The sequence below is a fragment of the Podarcis gaigeae genome (genome assembly GCF_964106915.1).
Source record: "Podarcis gaigeae genome assembly, chromosome: 16".
In the NCBI taxonomy this organism is placed as follows: domain Eukaryota; kingdom Metazoa; phylum Chordata; class Lepidosauria; order Squamata; family Lacertidae; genus Podarcis; species Podarcis gaigeae.
Window position 1 is genome coordinate 28,323,695 of NC_139693.1, and position 19,216 is coordinate 28,342,910.

The 19,216-nt window shown below is 44.0% G+C and overlaps 1 protein-coding gene across 6 annotated transcripts in view; it reads right to left on the bottom strand.

Moving 5' to 3' along the window:
* Window positions 1-19,216, bottom strand: part of DGCR2 (DiGeorge syndrome critical region gene 2) — a 64,278-nt gene that overhangs the window by 25,162 nt on the left and 19,900 nt on the right. For 3 of the 6 annotated variants that reach the window (XR_014559071.1, XM_083717354.1, XM_083717353.1), the window contains exons 2-3: window positions 12,631-12,663; window positions 1,023-1,145 (exon numbers count right to left, since the gene is read on the bottom strand). The exons of 1 other annotated variant lie outside the window; for it this stretch is intronic. Coding sequence is in view for 4 of the 5 variants with exons in the window: in XM_083717354.1 (XP_083573480.1) it covers window positions 1,023-1,145; window positions 12,631-12,663 (156 nt within the window). In the remaining variant the exon portion in view is untranslated. The remainder of the gene's footprint in view (window positions 1-1,022; window positions 1,146-12,630; window positions 12,664-19,216) is intronic. 2 more of the 6 variants (XM_083717356.1, XM_083717355.1) reach the window with 1 other exon arrangement.

Below are 19,216 nucleotides of genomic sequence, written 5' to 3' on the forward strand. Positions count from 1 at the left end.
AAAAGAGCACCAATGTGTTCAGGTAGACCCTGAAATACAGCCCACAAATAGCAATAAAGGGGGAAACTAAACTACAGCCTCTGAGAAGAAATGAAGTTGCAATAGGAACTCTCAGACACAATTTCCTAACCAGAATTTGCTTGCAAATATGTAGTAAGTGCCATAAAGCTTTCCTGATGGTGTGGTTTATTATTATTATTATTATTATTATTATTATTATTATTATTATTATTATTATTAGCCTACCCTTCACCCTAAGGTTCCAGGGAAGTTTACAACATTAAAACACAGTACTAGATTAAAACAGCTTACAGTCACAAAGTGGGTCACATACGCCCAGTGTCAGAAGCCAGGGTAAAGAGGTGCATCTTCAGCATTCACCAAAAGCTCTATAGTGAAGATGCCAGGCACACCTCTGTGGGGAGTTACAGGTCAGAGGCTGCAACAGAGAACTGGTCTCTCCTGGGCCACCACCCACTGATCTTCTGAGGACAGAGGAACTGCCAAGGGGGCCTCTTTCTGCTGAACTCAGCACCCGAGAGGATCTGTAGCGAAGGAGGCAAGTCTTTCAGCTATTTGGGGCCTAAGTCATTTTGGGCTTTAAACACTAACGGAAGCACCTTCAATTGGCCCAGAAAAGAACTGGCAACCAGTGCAGCTGTTTTACAACAGGGGTTATATGAGATCTAAACGAAACCCCAGCCTGTAATCTGGCTGCTGCATTTTGGAGCAACTGAAGTTCTCAAGTCATCTTTAAGGGCCGCCCCACATATAAGCAATCAGTGAAAGCCGGTGAATTAGGGCCCTGCCCCACCAACCTGAGGCTGTCCTCAGCCACCAAGCTTCTTAGTCATTCCCATCATATTTAGTATTTATTCAATGTATACCCCACTATACCTGACCCTGGCTCTGGCTCCCCTTACTGTTGGGTCTCCCTGCCTCCCCCACCCCCAATCAGTACTAATGATCATCAACCATCGCTGCGTACAATTCATTCTTTCTTCTTTTTTAGGTGCACTTACTTGGGCAGTCAACTTCATCACTCTCATCCTCACAGGTGGGCCATCCATCACACTGCCAGTTCAATGGGATGCACTGGATGGAGCCACTGCGACAAGCGAATTGCCCTGGGATGCAGCGCAGTTCTGCAAAACACAAGGAGAAGGAAGCTGAAGGTTTCAGACGAAAACAATTGCTCTACTAGATCTACTAGGAAACTTCAGGCTGATATCCCCACTGTACAAGTACAAAAAGTTTAACCCCTTACAATTGTTTATGAGTTTTCTAGGGTGAAAATGGTGGTCAAGACTTGATATACAATGACCAGAAGGAAGTTTTACCAGGTGGTAGTTGTTTTTAATATGGCTGAAAAGCAGGAATGACTTCACTGAAATAAATACATACTCTGGAGACCTAGGGCTGATGTGCACCGTGGTCTGTTTTGCACATAACACTAAGCCAGGGTTTAATGGCTTAGTGTTATGTGTAAACCCAGCAATTTATAAACTATGATAAAAGTTCACTCATTAACCAAGGTGTACAGCTTGTTTATAAATCTTACTGTTAACCATAAGCTTAGTGGTACATATAAATCTGGACCTCCTTCTCAACTATAGCTGGGTTGTAGCTCACTTCAATAAAATATATTTAAAAAAAACACAAACCTATAGCTGAGCTGTAGCTGCTCAAAATCTGCAGAGCCCTGAGTGAAGTCTTTATTTGCAACAAGGTCCTACAGTGGTGCCCCGCAAGACGAATGCCTCGCAAGACGGAAAACCCGCAAGACGAAAGGGTTTTCCGTTTGCGAGTTGCTTCGCAAGACGAATTTCCCTATGGGCTTGCTTCGCAAGAAGAAAGCCCATAGGGAAATCTCCGGGGACCTCTTTTAAATGCTGGCGGTGGGGAGCAAAGCCTTTCCCCCCCCCTCCGGCCTTCAGAAGAGGTCCAGGAAGGCCGGCGGGGGCCGAAAGGCTTTGCTCCCCACCGCCAGCATTTTAAAAGCAGTCCGGGATAGCAGGGAAGCGCTTCCCGCTATCCCGGACGGCTTTTGAAGGCAGGCGGGGGGGGAGCAAAGACTTTCGCCCCCCGCCGGCCTTCAGAAGAGGTCCAGGACCTCTTCTGAAGGCCGGCGGGGGGCAAAAGTCTTTGTCCCCCCTGCCTGCCTTCCCGGGGGCTTTTAAATCGCCCCGGACAGCGGAGAAGTCCCGGGGTTTTTTAAAATGCTGGGGGTGGGAAGAAAAGCCCTTGTCCCCCCCCCCAGCCTTCAGAAGAGGTCGGGGGACAGACTGTCCCCGGACCTGGTCTGAAGGCGGTTTCCATAGGAACGCATTGATTGATTTTCAATGCATTCCTATGGGAAACCGTGCTTCGCAAGACGAAAAACTCGCAAGAAGAAAAAACTTGCGGAACGAATTAATTTCGTCTTGCGAGGCACCACTGTACTTATTTTCTGCAAGTGTTCCTGGAATTACAGCCCACAAAAGCTACCTTACCAGTGTAACTGAAGGCATCTGTTCAAATTACCCATTTTGCAAGTGTCTTCTAATCAGAAGACACACCCTTTGCAGGGCATGTGGGGTGATCACAAAGCTTGCCAGCTTTTACAGTGTGGATTTTTCAGGCAAGGTGACAGGGGGCAAAAAGTTTAGTCTAAACTAGATACATAGAGCAAAGGCAACAAAAACATGGCAGCACAGGTAAGACGTCCTTAAAAAGCCTGGCAAGGCAAAATAGGGGTGCTAACATATTAATTCAACCAATGGGGGTTGAATTAGATGACCCTTGGGTCCCTTCGAACTATACGATTCTATGAATGTACAATTTATGTACCCGTGTATACAAATAGTTCAGCAGTACCCTCATACTGTTATTCAAATGTAAAGTTCAACAAGTGTACAGTCTATACAGTGGTACCTCGGGTTAAGTACTTAATTCGTTCTGAAGGTCTGTTCTTAACCTAAAACTGTTCTTAACCTGAAGCACCACTTTAGCTAATGGGGCCTCCTGCTGCGGCCGCGCCGCCGGAGCACGATTTCTGTTCCCATCCTGAAGCAAAGTTATTAACCTGAAGCACTATTTCTGGGTTAGCAGAGTCTGTAACCTGAAGCGTATGTAACCCGAGGTACCACTGTATATCTGGGTATATAATAGCTGAGTTATGCAAATCAAATGCACACTCTTTCACAGTAAGACAAGTGCCTGCATAGAGCTATCTTATACCTATGTTCAGTGCAGAGTGTTAACAAGTCAAATGTTAGCAGCAGTCAAGAGGACCGATCCTGCTTATCAGTCTGGATCAAAAGTTACGCAAGCCTAGCAGTTCATCTAGGAAAGCTGTAGCTCACTGACAGGGAAATTGTTTTGCATGCAGAAGATCTCAGGGTTCAGTCCCTGGCATCTTCTGGTAGGACTCACTGTGGGCAACACTGAGCTAGATGGACTCAGCTGCATAAGGCAACTTCCTATGAACTGATCCAACCAAGTGGGTTTATGCTGTGCACACCAGCCTCATGGAAAAGATCCACTGAACAGGTGTGTGTTTTTAAATAATTTTTATTAACAGGCCAATCACATCACATTATTCAAATCACATTAGTTCCGAATTATACAGCCAAATTTTAAATTTTTGAAGGTACCCATATATCAATCTCCGCACAAGTCCAAAATTCCGGATAAGTCCAGACGTCACTCATTTTACTGCATTAAATAATCAGTTCTATCCAGTTCAATCCGGATAGTCCTTTATTACTTTCTTTCTCATCTTGTTGTAGTCATATATTCCTTTCTTTGCGATCTCTGATGATTCTCACAAGCAGACTGAAAGCTGGCATCTCTGTGTGGGCACTGAACAGGTTTTAAAAACTGTGCATGCTCAGTGCACAATCCTGGGGAGCATTTGGATCTCTACAAGGTAGCATGTGCACTGCTGAATGCTGTCTCTCCCACATGTACTCAACATTAAGTCTCTGCACACCTTCCAGGGCAGATCTACCTGCCAAACCCCATTCTGGAATGCAATCTTCTGGAGTGGGGAATTCTCCAAAGCAGGAGTTCCACCCGATGTTTTGAACTACAACTTCAATCAGCTTCATCAGAGCCTATGGTCAGGAAGCTGAGGTTGCTGTTGCCAACACTGTGCAGGCCACAGGTTCCCCACCCCTGAATAAATCAAGTGAGAGAAAGGAAATGTTGGCATTGCCAAACAAATAAATTTCTATCATACTGTGAGGCTTTGGGGGGGGGGGGGAGCTCCAGATTTCTGGAAAGAAAGTGGCAGTCAGCACCATTTGTAAAAGATTTCAGTTACAAATACCCTTTAAACCAATGAGTCATTCCTGGAAAAAGTTAAATAAACCTGCCCTTGGTATCAAGAGTTTCCCATATATATTAGCTATTGCTAGACTTCTCTCCTTGTCAAATATTCTGAGACAAAAAGCAGGTAGAATGGCTCAATAAAAATATAAAGCAGCTATAAATTCCTGAAATTGAAAATGCTGCAAAAATATTTTTAAATAGCAAGAGGTTAATCAAGCCTAGAGTCCTCTTATTGAATTATCAAAAAGCTCTCGATGTCCACTCTGAACCTGAACCTGTGAGGACAGCAGAGAAAGGGATGCCGTAGCAGACGGACTTTTGTGACCATTCAATTGGCAGACAGTCATTAACCTTGACAAGATCACCTTTGCAGCACAGCAGGAAAAGTCCATCTCATTACAGTTCAAATCAGTTAAGGCTTGCAGCAAGAATCTGCCAGTACTTTGATGCTTTAAAACATTAAATGTTATTCTCCTCCGAAGTGAACTAGGTGTTTCCTAAATTGGCATTAATCAAAGGCAGAATCAGTCTGACATCCTGGAAATGTTCGAGCTTAAGGAGTCCTTGCTTTTAATGCATGCAATCCTATATTTACAAGTCAAAGCAGAATTTTTAAAAACCCCATTTTAACACACACTAGTTATTTTTACTGCTGCATAACTGTAGCTTCCTTCCAAGTTAAAAACTGATTTACAAAAGTTGCTTTGCTTCAAGGTCTCATGCAAAAAGACAGGTCAAACTCACTGAGGAGGCAATCAGAACAGAGGGTACCCACACATAAAATAGGTAATAAGAGAAATAAACAGTTTCATGATAGCGTGAAAGGCTCTCTGTTAAGGAGCAGGAAAGCAGCTCAAATAAGAGGGTGGGAATAAAAATAGGCCTTCCTTGCCTGACACACCGCCTACTCGGGATGAACATTGAGGTCACAAAGACAGCTAAGAACTCAGACCTGCCAGACTGCTATAGACAACAATGCAAAGTTACAACACAGCCAGAACAGCTTTGACTCATTTGAGGGTGCATGCTTGTTTTGTTTTCATATTATCATAATTATCATAGTCTAAGACGGCTGGATGGCATCTTGTACGCCTCCTTCCGGCAACTCCTGCAGCCAAGCTGGTGCCAAATGTATTGCTCTGCTTTCCTTTGGACCACACCAGCAAGGCCCAGAGGGGGAGCTTGTTGTCTGGGCAGCCCAAGACCTCCAGACACACTGCCCAGCCTTGTCCCCCGGGGAGGTCGCTTCAGCAAAAACAATACAGGAGGCAACAGTTATGAGCTACAGGTCTTTGCAGCCCCAGCAGACGCTGTGATTCTCCAGTTCCCCCAAGGAGCACTCCACTGTCTCTCAAGACAGACGAATGCCAGCAACAACAGCGAAAGAAACACAGCACAATTGGGCAAAGCTAAAAGTCATACCCATCCAGAAGCAAAGGAAAGCTGGAATACCAAACTCAGAGTTTGGGTTCTGTATAAATACCACACTTCACAAAATGAAGGAAAGATGGCTGCTATATAGTTTATCACCAGAACTCAAGAACGCTCAATCCATGATCAAACTCCCATCATCACCATCTTGTGGGTTAATGGGGGGAAAACCTAAACTAGGGCATCTTACTACTTGGGTTTATAGGATCTGTGGTCACTCATCTCCATGTTTGTAACTTAAGGTGCTAACAGTACAGAAACTTGAAATTCAAAGTATAAGTGTCTTGTGTCAAACAAGAATGGTGCATGCATGTTTAAACATCACATCTGAACCAGGCCAGTGTCTAAAACCATCTTTGTTCTCCATAGCCTATAACTCCTGCTCCCCGCCACTCCTTCATTTGTCTGACAAATGTAAATGAAAGGGCTTGTCCTTTTTGGCACAATTGTTGTACAATGGCTACCTACTAGTAGGCACTTTGTACATAATAACTATTGTTACTTAAGTCATCTCTCATCTTAAAGAAATACACAGAAGTGGTCAGGGGCCCTGCTGAGTGACAGCTCTTCACTTCATCAAATCTGGCCCTCTTTGAAAGAAGTTTGGACACCACTGCTCTGAATACAGGAAGGCGCCAAGTTTAATCTCCAGCATCTCCAGTTAAAAGGATCTCAGGAAGCAGGAGTACAAGGAGAGATCCTCTGCTTGAGACAATGGAAAGTCACCACCAGAGTAGATGGATTAGATCAGGCATCCCCAACCTTTGGCCCTCCAGATGTTTTGGACTACAATTCCCATCATCCCTGACCACTGGTCCTGTTAGCTAGGGATCATGGGAGTTGTAGGCCAAAACATCTGGAGGGCTGCAGGTTGGGGATGCCTGGATTAGATGAACTCATTGTGTAATTCATTTTAAGGCAATCTCCTTATGTGCCATTCTCAAAATAATTTTACTGCATTTATTAACCACCCTGTGTGCTCTGGGAGTAATTCAAGAACCAAGGGGGGAATAAAATAAAAATCCTAAAACACAAGGAACACAGCACTAAACCAGCTAAAAAAGGGGTCTAATGCAGAAATAAACAACTTTTAGTCATTTCCAAGAGTAAATTCAGAGGCTAAACTATGAGATTTTAAAGGTCTGGGAGAATAAAAATGGCTTTGTTTGCGAACAAAAGGTCACTGGCAAAGGCACCAGGAGAACCTCTCTGGGAAGAGCATTCCATAAACAGGGTGCCACTACTAAGAAGGCCCTTTATAGCAACCTGCCATACCTACATTCGTTGCTGCACCCATAACCTAGGTTTAAGCTGCCATTCAGGTCCTAGCTTTCATATCTCAGTTTCTAACACTGCTCGGTTGGTGAGGGTACTCAGCATAGAGCCACCGTAGATTAGCTCATAGAACAGTCAGGTACATATGGGAAGAGGCGGTCCTTCAGATACTGTGGCCCCATATCAATGAAGAGCCTCAAATGTCAAAAACAGCACTTCGAACTGGGCCCAGAAAGGAACAGGTAGCCGGTGAAGATAATGGGAGTTCTAGCAAAACTTCAATGGGGCATCTACATTTTACATTCTAGATTTTGAACTAAGAACAAAAATACAAAACAGTTATGATGCACCAGCACATTTGAGAATGGTACGCAAATGTTATTTTAAAGTGCAGTTTGTCCTGGAGAAATACTCAGGAAGCAGAGCCCAGTTCCAGCTGTCAGTTTGATGCACTTCTCCAAGGAAAGCAATTTAAGCACGCATGTGCAGCCCTCCATGGAAGCACATGCATGGATTCTGTACGTACTCTGGCATTCATGCCCAAGTGAAAAATATAAAGTGGAATGCGTCCCAAAGACTTGTTGCAACACCAAATAAATGCACAAAATGCTGTGTCAGTTAATCATCCCATCAAGAAGCCAGCTCACATTTTTAGGATGAAGCAGCTGCTCTCTTTTTCAGAGCTACTGCATCTCAGGACTGGCCATATAATCTTATTCACATATTCAATCTCTCCCCTTTTAGCATGTAGAGCAAAGAACAAACATTTACACAATGTAATTGCCGGCCTACCACAAACACCTCATTACATTCAGCAGCTATTGGTTTTGGGTTTCTAGCCCAGAAGCCAGCTAAGTATTACTTTTGTTTGAAATAAGGCTACTCTTTAAAGGAAAGAACAGCCACAGTCCTTTACTAAGTATCTGACAATGCAAGCATTTTGATGCAATGGGACGTTGTTAGGAGGCTAACGTTGTTAGCAACACAGCCGATTGTTAAGCATTATTCCACAATGAAGTTTATACATGATGAGCATGAAAAATGTGAAGACAGTTTGTCTCAAAGAAATCTTTAGTAGTTCAACATATGTTCTACATGGGACCAGGTCCTATATTCAGCCTTTCCCAACTTGGTGCCCTCCAGATGTTTGCACTGAACCTCCCATCAGTTTCAGCAGCACATCGTGCTGGCTTGGACTGGTGCAGGTTGTAGTCCAAAACATCTGGAAGGGGCCAGGTTGGGGGTGGTTAAATATGCATACACACACAAAAGTCCTGCTGAATTCAACAGGTCATGGCTGTATACAAAGACCATAGGGCAAAGGCTTGGAAGTACTGATCTTCCAAAAAAGAATTTGAAGGTCAACCTTAAGGTGACAGAACTACATGACCAGAAGTCAACCTTTGCCAAGCCTCTTATACAGTTCCAAAAGCAAGCACTTCCAGGTCATTACCCACATTATTTAAACTAGTGTAGTGTTCATCGTCAGGTCCCTAGATGCTGGACTACAACTCCCATCAACCACAGCTGGTTAAGTCAATGGCCATGGACAATGGGAGCTGTAGTGTTATGGTTAATAGTGTTGGGCAATGACCTGGGAGACTAGGGTTTGAATTCCCACTCAGCCATGAAGTTCACTGGATGTCAGACCAGTTCCTATCTCACAGCCTAACCAACTCACAGGGTCATTGCGATGACAAAATAAAGAGGGAAGAATCATGTACACCACCCCGAGATCCTTGGATGAAAAAGTGGCATATTCATGTATTAAATAAGCAAAAGTAAATCTGCGAATTGACCTAGAGAATGCCATGAAAAGGACTACACACAGGGCAAGGAATATGTTTATGTTCTCAGCTGTCCTGATCAACAACTCAAGAGTAGACAACAACATTCATGTCCATCTCTTCACATCTGAGAAACACCAGAGGAATCCCAACCGTGAAAAACAGTCACCACCTTTCCACTCAAATGGTGAAAAAGAACTTCCCAAGCACAGCTTGTAATCCAGGAGCAACCAGACAAAACAGACCAAAGCTGTTACCATTGACAACAGAGACAAATGTAAGGTCCTACACTTAGGCAGGAAGAACCAGCTGCAGAAATATAAGATGCGGGACACCATGTGAAAAGGATCTAGGGATCTTAGCATTAACATTAGTCAACAGTGTGATGCAGCATGAACAGAAGTATAGTGTCATGATCAAGGGAAGTAACAGTCCCACTCTATTCTGCCTTGGTCAGAACATACCTAGAATACTGTGTCTAGTTCTGGGTGGCACAATTCAAGGATACTGACAAGCTGCAACGTGTGCAAAGGAGGGCAACCAAGATGATCAAGGGTCTGGAAACCATAAGGTAAACCCTTATGAGGAACAGAAGAGGTAGCTGGGTATGTTCAGCCTGGAAATGAAGAGACTGAGAGGAGATATGGTAGCCATCTTCAGATATCTAAAAGACTGTCACATGTAAGATGGAGGAAGCTTGTTTTCTCCAGCTCTTGAGGGTAGGACCCAAACCAACGGATTCAAGTTACAAGAAAGGAGATTCATACTAAAAATTAGGGAAAACTTTCTGACAGTAAGAGATGTTCAACAGTGGAACAGACATCCTTGAAAGGTTGTGGACTCTCCTTCCTTGGAGGTTTTTAAGCAAAGGTTGGACGGCCATCTGTCATGTATGATCTAGTTGAGATTCCTACATTGCAGGAGACTGGACTAGATGATCCTTTCCAGCTCTACAATTCTATGATTCTTTGAGACATCCCTATATCCCAACCCCTTGACCACTGTTCTCTTCAGCTTTGCAGAGTAACCACTTTCAGTCTGTTCGTGCCTCTACTGCTTGAGATCAAAACATGCACTGCAATGCAGCCACTGCAGAACCAACGGGAGATTAAAAAGCAGAGAGCTGGATGCTTCAAGCAAGCCCTCCAGCGTTTCACTGATGAGAACTAGGATAGGCTTTTATCACGACGGCACGACTCCTAAGACCCTGTCCCCCTCGCCCCTATTGTATACTGCCAGTGGTGTACCACACTTCCTTTATGTTCACACTGATAAAACTCTGGAATGAGTTCTACCAATTTTGAAGCTGGGCGAGTGCATGCTCTTATGCCAGAAAATGTGACTGTCCCTACAGTAGGACATTAACAGTTAGTAGCTGCAGTATGAGAAACTGCAGCAGGCTGTAGACCGGGGTTGTCAAATTTTTTGGACCAGTGGGCACATTTCGAATTTTGAGGGAGTACTGCAGGTTGCTGAGGGAGCACAGTAAAATACAACAGAGCTGCCTCCCATGGGGAGTGGAGGCATGGCATAACACAAAATTAGACAATACAGCCATAGTGAAGCTTTTCCCATAACTGTATGTTCATACTATAAAAGGCTTAGCTTATTGCATTTCTGCCTGCCATGCAGCCACTAAAGGCACAAGAAACCTGTTCCCTCCCCCATGCCAACACTAGATCAAAGTCTGGGCTGCCCCATTAAAAACATATAGATGCAGCACATTTTGCACCTGGCTATCAGCCACTGTCTCCACCATCTGGAGGTGCATGCCTGGGGATCCTTGGATCTTGACTGTTTTAACACACTAGCGACACATGCTGTAGAATTCTACAGTGGTACCCTCTGGTTACGAACTTAATTCGTTCTGGAGGTGCGTTCTTAAGCTGAACCCGTTCTTATCCTGAGGGGCACTTGCGCTAAGGGGGCCTCCCGCTGCTGCAACGCCGCTGGCGTGCGACTTCCGTTCACATCCTGGAGCAAAGTTCGCAACCAGGAGCAGCTACTTCCGGGTTAGTGGAGCTTGTAACCTGAAGCACTCGTAACCAGAGGTACCACTGTATCAGTCATATTTTATCAGCACAATCAGAATGAATTTCAGGAACCAAAAAGTCGCACTGAAAAATACAACTTTTGAGCTGTCTGGTCCAAAATGGCAACCAGGCATTCTGTTTTGGCAACGGTAACGCTGATTTAAGGAACCATTTGGCACCTAGCTTATATATCTGAGTTTGTGTCACTGATAGCGTTCACGCTCATGCGCTTACTTGCATGAAGGAAACAGGGCAAGTTGAAGTGTAAGCATTAGCTGAACCACTTCAAACTTTCCAAGCAAATCCTTCTGCAGAGGAAAAGCTTCCAAATCCTAATAGCATGACTATTAAGCAACCATATTAAGTTAAAACTACTGGACAAGTCTGAGGGAGTTAGCATAACCATGAAAGCTTCTCACATCTTTGGGCTGGATTTCCAAGGGCTACCATGTCATATTTCGCAACTGATGGGATGAGCCCAAAGCGTATGGATTCACAGCAGAGGCTTTTCAGCAGCCCTCACATGTCGGCAGGTTTGGGTTTTTTTATGAAAGACATCTTGAAAGTATAGCAAGCTGTGTCAAACAAAATGTCAAGCCTGCATTGTGAGATTCAAGGGCTTGCTTAAAGAGTCTGAGGCAGATTCGAGTTCTTCCAACTTAAAAAAAACACAAACTAAACAAAGTAACAGAAATGACATATGAGAAGTTCTTCAAAGAGTTTTCTGCACCAAATTTAATGAAATGCAGCAAGGCTTTCAAGATTTCCTTTAAGAAAAAGATATGACACGTGGAAATAAAATGGCTGGGGTGCAAATACCTATACACTCAGCAGAATGATCAGGGCAGCCCTTTCCACAAAGTCCATTCATCCCTGCACCACAAGTGTCACTCCTGAAGTTTGGAGAATCTTTTGAAGCAGTTGTGGGGAGACCTTTGGGCCTGCAGATGCTGCTGAACTACAACTCCCATCATCCCTGGCCACTGGCTATGCTTGCTGAGGCTTATGGGAGCTGTAATTCAGCAACATCTGCAGGGTCACACCTGCTTTGGATCAACCGCCTCAATAACGTAAGAGTCCTGCTTGATCATCATTTGTAAAGGCACCTAAAAAAAATTAAGCAGCGTGGCAGGAAGTACAACACAAAACAGTCCCTGCCCACAGGCTTGCACTGTAATAGACACAATACAACAGCAGGAGAGGAGTAGAGAGGGAAGCAAGCAAATGCAGACCAAACTTCTCCTAGTCTACCATCCTGCTGGCCACAGTAGCCAATCAGATGTATCTGAGAAGCCCACCAGCAGGGCCTTAATGCAACAGCCTCCCCACCAACTAGCATTCTGGTCAACAGCTGCAATCGGACCCACCTTCCAGGTATCTCTGCCTGTTTGTCTTTTAGAGCTATCTATTCCAGTGTTTCCCAACCTTGTGCCTCCAGATGTTTTTGGCCTACAACTCCCATCATCCCTAGCTAGCAAGACCAGTGGTCAGGGATGATGGGAGTTGTAGGCCAAAAACATCTGGAGGCACAAGGTTGGGAAACACTGATCTATTCTACTCTGCTGTTCCATAAGCTAATTACATACTGCATAAAATACTTTGTCCTGAATCTATTGTACCAATCTAGTTTATTAGTGGATCCTGGGTCCTACTGCTAGAATGGAATATGCAGAACACACTGGGCATCAAAAAGAAAAGAATGGCACAAAATTGTTAAATTCAAAAGCTGTAAACACCATTTGGTTAGGTTATCTGACCCTGTCAACAATCCGTCCACATCGAACACTCACCTGAAAGAAGTCTTGCCAGAGCTAGTCTTGCACCTGCAGGTTGAAATGTAAAAGAAAACTTACAAAAGAATAGGAGACTTAAATGTACCAATATCAGAGAGGTCAACTGCCCCTTAAAAAAAATGAAATGTGGATGGAGGCATGAAACTAAGCTACTTCAACAAGGTACACATGCCTGCTAAAGCATAGAGTCAAATGTCTTTCATGAGCACAATGCAGACCTTCCAAAGGAAAGGTCATGTTGGAAAGAGGGAGCAGGCATATTTAACTAACCACCACTGCACAGCTCAGCAATGCACTCTGACAATTACCTGCATTAGTACATTACTAGCATCATTCACACATCGCTGTAAGCCACCTTTAATAGTTTTACCACAAGGAGATCAATTTCGCTCACTTTGCTCCTTCCCACAACTGGGGAGAGATCCACAATTCCTGGCTTATTGTTATGTCTCATCAGTTTATGCTTTGCCCAGAAAAACCATGATCAGTAAGCCAAGAGCAAACCTTGGCTATAGATCATGGTTTGTTTGGAACAAGAGAACCCATGATCCCAAGTCAGACAAAATGCTCAATCAGGGAGTGTGCTTTGTTTCCCCCCACGTGCTAGCGAGCAGCAGCAAAGTGGGGGAGAGCAGCATGTTCGCACTAAGCCATTAACCATGGTTTACAGTGATGTGCAAACTGGGCTGAGGTTATAGCAACATTTCAAGCCCCACATCAGGGCCGGTGTTAGAAACTCAGATATATCAGCTAGGCGCCAGATATCACCTTAAACCTAAGTCATGGTCACCACCACGGAATGTCTGTTCACCAGGGGTTGGAGTAGATGACCCTTGGGGTCCAATGCTACAATTCCACGATTCAATGATTGTGCGATCTCAACTACATTGTTTGACGTAGCTTGCTCTTACAACAATTCACTTGTCCCAGTATGCAAGAAGGAGAAACACACACAATGGAAATGGTATTAATTATGGACTAAGGCAGAGGTTTCTAAGCTGTGGTTACCAACCTGGTGCCCAGCAATCTCCACATGGTCGCAACTGGACCTGTGCCAGTAGCCAAACATGCCTGGTGAATTATGAACACTGATCAGTGCTACATGTTGGGCACCATTGGATCTATATCTGAATGTACCCTTTTGCCCAACATGCCTTTGAGAAGAATATTGGAGGGCCATGTTCTCAAATAAACAAGCAAACACCTGGTTGGTTCCAGGTCAAGTGGTGGTGTAACACAGTGGGTGAGAGCATCCTGCTTCACAGGATAACATCAGGAAAACCTCAGCAACATATGGAGGAAACCGCTTTTCCCAACTGGAATTCACAAGTATATTGCCTTTTATGTTCCAACATGGCCAATAGCCATTGTTCTCCAGTGCAGCTTTCCCCCAACCAATAAACTCAACTAAATATAAGCTACTTTTTTTTTTAGCCCTCACATCTGCATCACAGGGATAATATTGTTCTACCTTAAATAGCTGTTGCGAGGATTGCTGAGAAACACTTGGAACATTTGGAGTCCACAATATGCGCACACCTTAAATATGCTTACATGCTAACAAGTGGCACCGAAAAAACAGATTCAAGTCTCTACATCCCGGCAGGTTGCACTTCAAGCAGTTTAAATTAAAGGCAGACAATCTATGTCTTATTGCACCCTTTTCATCTGCTCTTAAGTGTGCATGATGAAACTCAAAACATATTATTTGAAAAATTAAGGCTATGCTGGTAATCCTTCTGACAGTATAAAGTAGTATCTTCAAAGAAATTTAAGAGGAGAACACAGAGAACATTTATAGGAGTCCCAGACACTGGATAGCAAGACTCTTTGATCGGCTGTACTGGGACGGAGGTGGGGGGAGATGATGCTCAGATTGGGTGAAGGGGACTGTTGTACTCAGTCGATCTTGCCAAATTGTGTCCTCAGAGCAGCATTCAACCTCTGCAGCTGTGCACCGTACAAGACATTGCATAAATAAGAGTTCTAATACAGGTCAACTACAGAATGGTTGGCTAGGCTCCAACACTCATAATTTATGTTTATGGAGGAAGTTATGTTTTATGTTCATACAGAATAAGGAACAACACAGACAGTGTTGCAGGTACGGCACCCTCTTGTTACTGGTCGGAATACTTTGGGATCAGACAATTATGCAAGATCGTGCTTTGCTTCTGCAAGTTTCCTTACACAATTTCACCATATTAGTTGCTTTAAAATAAACAGTGATGCTGCCACCTTAGGAAAGAAATGCTTCTAATAATCATCCACAGGGTTAGAGCCAAAGAAAAATGAGCAGAAAGCGGGATGATATAAGCAAAATTTTCCTCCTCCAACATCCCCATAGTAAGCCTCTCGCGAGGATCAGGGGCCTTGCTGAATGACTGCAATGTGGCACGAATGGTGATCGAATCATGTGGAGGCAACATCGGTGGTCAGACATTGCTGGCTAAGGTCACTTCTAATAGTGCCCTTCAGCACAATTATCTCTGGATCTGCAATATTTAGCACAGTTTTCCAAACCTTTTGAGTTCACCAACCCCTTGATGAGCTTAGAAAGTTATCATTGACCCCAACACAATTTTTTAGGAAAGTCAAGAAATATCATCAATCACCATTACTAAGAATCATTAAGATACAGGGAATACTTTTGTATTATGGAAGCATCTTATTAAACACAGAGGTTTTTCATTGGCAAGAGGTGTACTCTGAACATGTCCTTTATTTCTGAGGCCCATAGCCCCTCATTATATATTTTTCACTGTAGCTCACAAACTTATTTTTCACCCCTCATTTTTCACAGGTGCCCTTTCCACCCATAATGATTTTATTCACTCCCTTAACAGCCCAACCACTGAGGGGAGGAGGTCAATATTGACCGCTCTGGTTGAGTAGGAAGGAATCAGAAATATCCTGCCGGTCTAGCCCCACAATATCCCCAAAAATAGTGCCGTTTAGAGGAAAGGCAAGTGAAAAGCAACATGATGGAAGCATATAAAATCATGTGTTGTATGGAGAAAGTGGGGGGAAAGCACTTTTTCACACTGGAACCTGTGGACATCCCATGAAGACGCATGCTGGAAGATTTAGGAGAGGCAAAAGGAATACTTCTTCACACAGCTTATGGTTTGACAAGTTCGTGGAGGATAATTCTACCTCCACTGTCAGAGGTAAGCTTTTGGATCCCAGATGCTGGTATCTGCAAGGGGGGGAAGAGTTGCTGTTGCACTTAGGTCCTGCTTTCAGGCTTCCCATAGGCACCTGCTGGCCATGGTGACAACAGGATGCTAGACTAGATGGGCCACTTGCTTGATCCAGCAGCCTCTTTTTAGATTTTAAACAACTGATGCACCCATATCAGCTGGAAGAAGAAATCCTGAATGGAGCTTATATTGTGAGGGCAGTTTGAGGAACACAGCCCCGAGCAATTTGAAGAGCTGCAAGTGAATTTGGGTCTGCCCCAGCTTCACCTTTATCCTTGCAAGTCTCTCGTTCCCAAACTGAGCATTTGCAATTTTGCCCTTTGTCAAGAAGAGGCCAGATGCTGTGCCAGTAAGATCAACACAATAAGCTAAAGAAATGTGTAATTTTGGCTGAACATCAGGATTGGCAAGGACATTTTTTTAAGTGGGTGAACCGAATCCCTGGTTCTAAATTCCTCGGGCCTCCCCCTCTGCTGAAGATGTGGTGTGTTCAAAAACAAAGAGACCTTTTTTCAAATGCTGAAAAGAGGGGTATATTTTCCAAGCACCTCATGTTCTTCCAAAATATGAAGGAAAGCAAGAAAACCCAAATGCCTAAAGAGAGCTGCAGATTACACAATGCAGAAATCTGGATCAAATACTTCTCTTCCTTCCAAAATATTGGGGGCAGTTCTGTAAATGAACTACTTACTTTGCACTGCAGAAGAACTATTACCTCATGATGGCAAGTAAACAAGGAAAAAGTCCTAAGCAAAGTGCTAGCACAAGAAAAAGTCAAACGAGCGCAAACTACTAACACTACCTATGAAGGACTCAGAATTAGTTTGGCTTCAAAGCTATTGGTTTTACACCTACGTAAAATGGATCAATCAACTAAATTAAATAGAGTGGGATTTCTCTGAGAAGCAGCCCTATTATTAAACATATTCTAATAATATGATTGTGCTGATGTTCAGAATACGTATATATGTGCAGTACAAATTCAGACTCATGGAGGCTCCAGTGGTACATATGCCCTGCCTCAACATAATACATTGGAGGGAAGTGGTCACACCAGACAAATTAGATATTCTGTAGTATTAACTTCCACCCATTTCTGTACTGTAAGTCCAAAATCAGCTGAATGGACCATCCTGCCTTGTCACTAAAGCAGACGCGTTGCTCATAAGAAAATGAAACACATACACAGATATACTAACGCTAAGCAGACACTGTACCTCTTATTGCTCAGATGACCAACCCTCTGCCATCCCTCCTCCTATACACCGCTGTGCAACCTGCCTTCTGTTTTGCTCTCCTTCCTCATCCTAACATCATGCAGATCCAGTATTGTGATGCAGTGCTATAAATCCTCCAACAGGGACTGCATGATGACAGCCTTACATTTATATAGCCTGAAGTATAGAAGGCATGTTACCCATTGGATCACATCTTTGCTTTGAATGAGCCTAGGATATTTGGTATGTTTAATGGCTTACTGGTCTACTTAAGTTTATACCTTATTTAATAAATATTCAGATTGGTATTTTAAAACAGTTGTGCATACAATGCTCTCCTACATTGCTTTATCTATGAAAGTAGTAAACACTAGCATAGGAAAATTTGTAGACACAACCACTGAGCCTAATGAACCATCCTTTGCAGATACGATAAGAACAAATTTACATGCACTGATATAAATGTTGCCAAAATAACATTCCACCACTGAAAATCTCCTACTATTCAAAATAGACTAGCTCAGCCATCCCCAACTTGGTGCCCTCTGGATGTTTTGGACTTCGGTTCCCATCAGTCTCAGTCAGCACAGCTAGGCAGGCAGGCAGGTGATGGAAATTAGTCCAAAGCACCAGGAGAATACCAGGTTGAGAGCGCCTCAGCTAGATTATGCACATTTGCCGTAACGTGAATCAAACCGCGTACATTTTATAGCCTTTTTTCATTAATTAAATAAATGGAGTTGCTGACCCTCAAAAACTGTTGATGCTCAGCGGAAATCAAGGAGCTTCAGCTTCACTTGCAGACTCAGCGCTGGGGGAATGGGGGACGACAAAAATAACATGCATGATCTCAGCCAAGTTTTCTTGCTCTTGCAGGCTATCTAAGACTGGAGAAACCCAGATTCCAATAATAAAAAAGCTGCAAAATATTCACATGCTCCCCTACCCAGGCGTGCTGCTACTGTTCAAGCACAGAGGAAGCTTAGGTCCGGCATTCATCATCTTCGGTTTCAGCTCAGGGGTGGGGAACCCCAGGTCCAAGGTCCAAATGTGGCCCTCCAGACCTATGTGGCCCTCAAAACACTCCCCAGGCCACATCCCTCGCTGCCCTGCTTTGCCACTGAATGTTTTTGCCAGGCTGGAATACCTCGTTGATCATGCCTCTTGCCTTGCCTATATGGAGTATGGAGTGGTGCATGATTATGCAGATACCATCTACCGTGCAGAGATCAATGGTACATTCTGTGCTCCACCCATTTCGCCCTCTAGCCATGCCCAGCACTGGCATGTGGCCCCAAGGTTGCCCAAATGGGAACGCAGATCCCAAGCTGAAAAAGTTTCCCACCTCTGCTCTACCGGATAATATCACTTTATAGCCAAATGTGCTTGGCACTAGGAGCGAGACCAGCTCCGTTATAAATACGCAAAAAGGATGGTGTGTGCCTTCTTCTATCACTACTTGGGAGAATGAGAGGAAATGATGCCAAGCTGAGACGTGCCTCCTGGGCCAATCAAGATTCGCAGTGTGGGTGGTCAGGACAAAGCTGCCCAGGCAGCCATCCAAGTCTGCTCAGCCAGGGCCCATTTCGCACTTGGAACACAACAGCCAATACACTCAGGACCACTTCACAGGGAGCAGCTCTTTGACATCTATGACAAATCATTTAATTACATTTGCACAGAACCTCTCACAATGCGGCTAAGGCTCACTGCAATCCTTCACTGGCATTTGCTTAGATGTTTCTCAGGAAGCGGGTTTATACTGAATGAGACCACTTGCTCGTCTAGCTCACTTGTCTTCAGCTGCTGGGCCACGGCCTGATCCAAGTTGGATTGCAACAGGAACACTATCCCCATGCAAATACACGGGGAGAGCCATATTCAAAATTCCCCAAGCACATTTTGTGACTGGCATGGGTCCAATTGCAACCATATTTTAAAGAACAAGTCTCAAAGCAGTTTACATTAAAACATCAAATAATGCAACCCAGAATAAAACAAATTCAAGCTTCAAGGGAAATGTTTCAGATCCTTCTCTAAGTGACCTTTCGCCTTCCCGAGTCGTCAACCTAGCACCCAGCGATCTCCACATGGTTGCCATTGGACCCATGCCAGTTTCAAAACATGTCTGGCACCTGGCTAATTTTGAACACTGCCATGTGG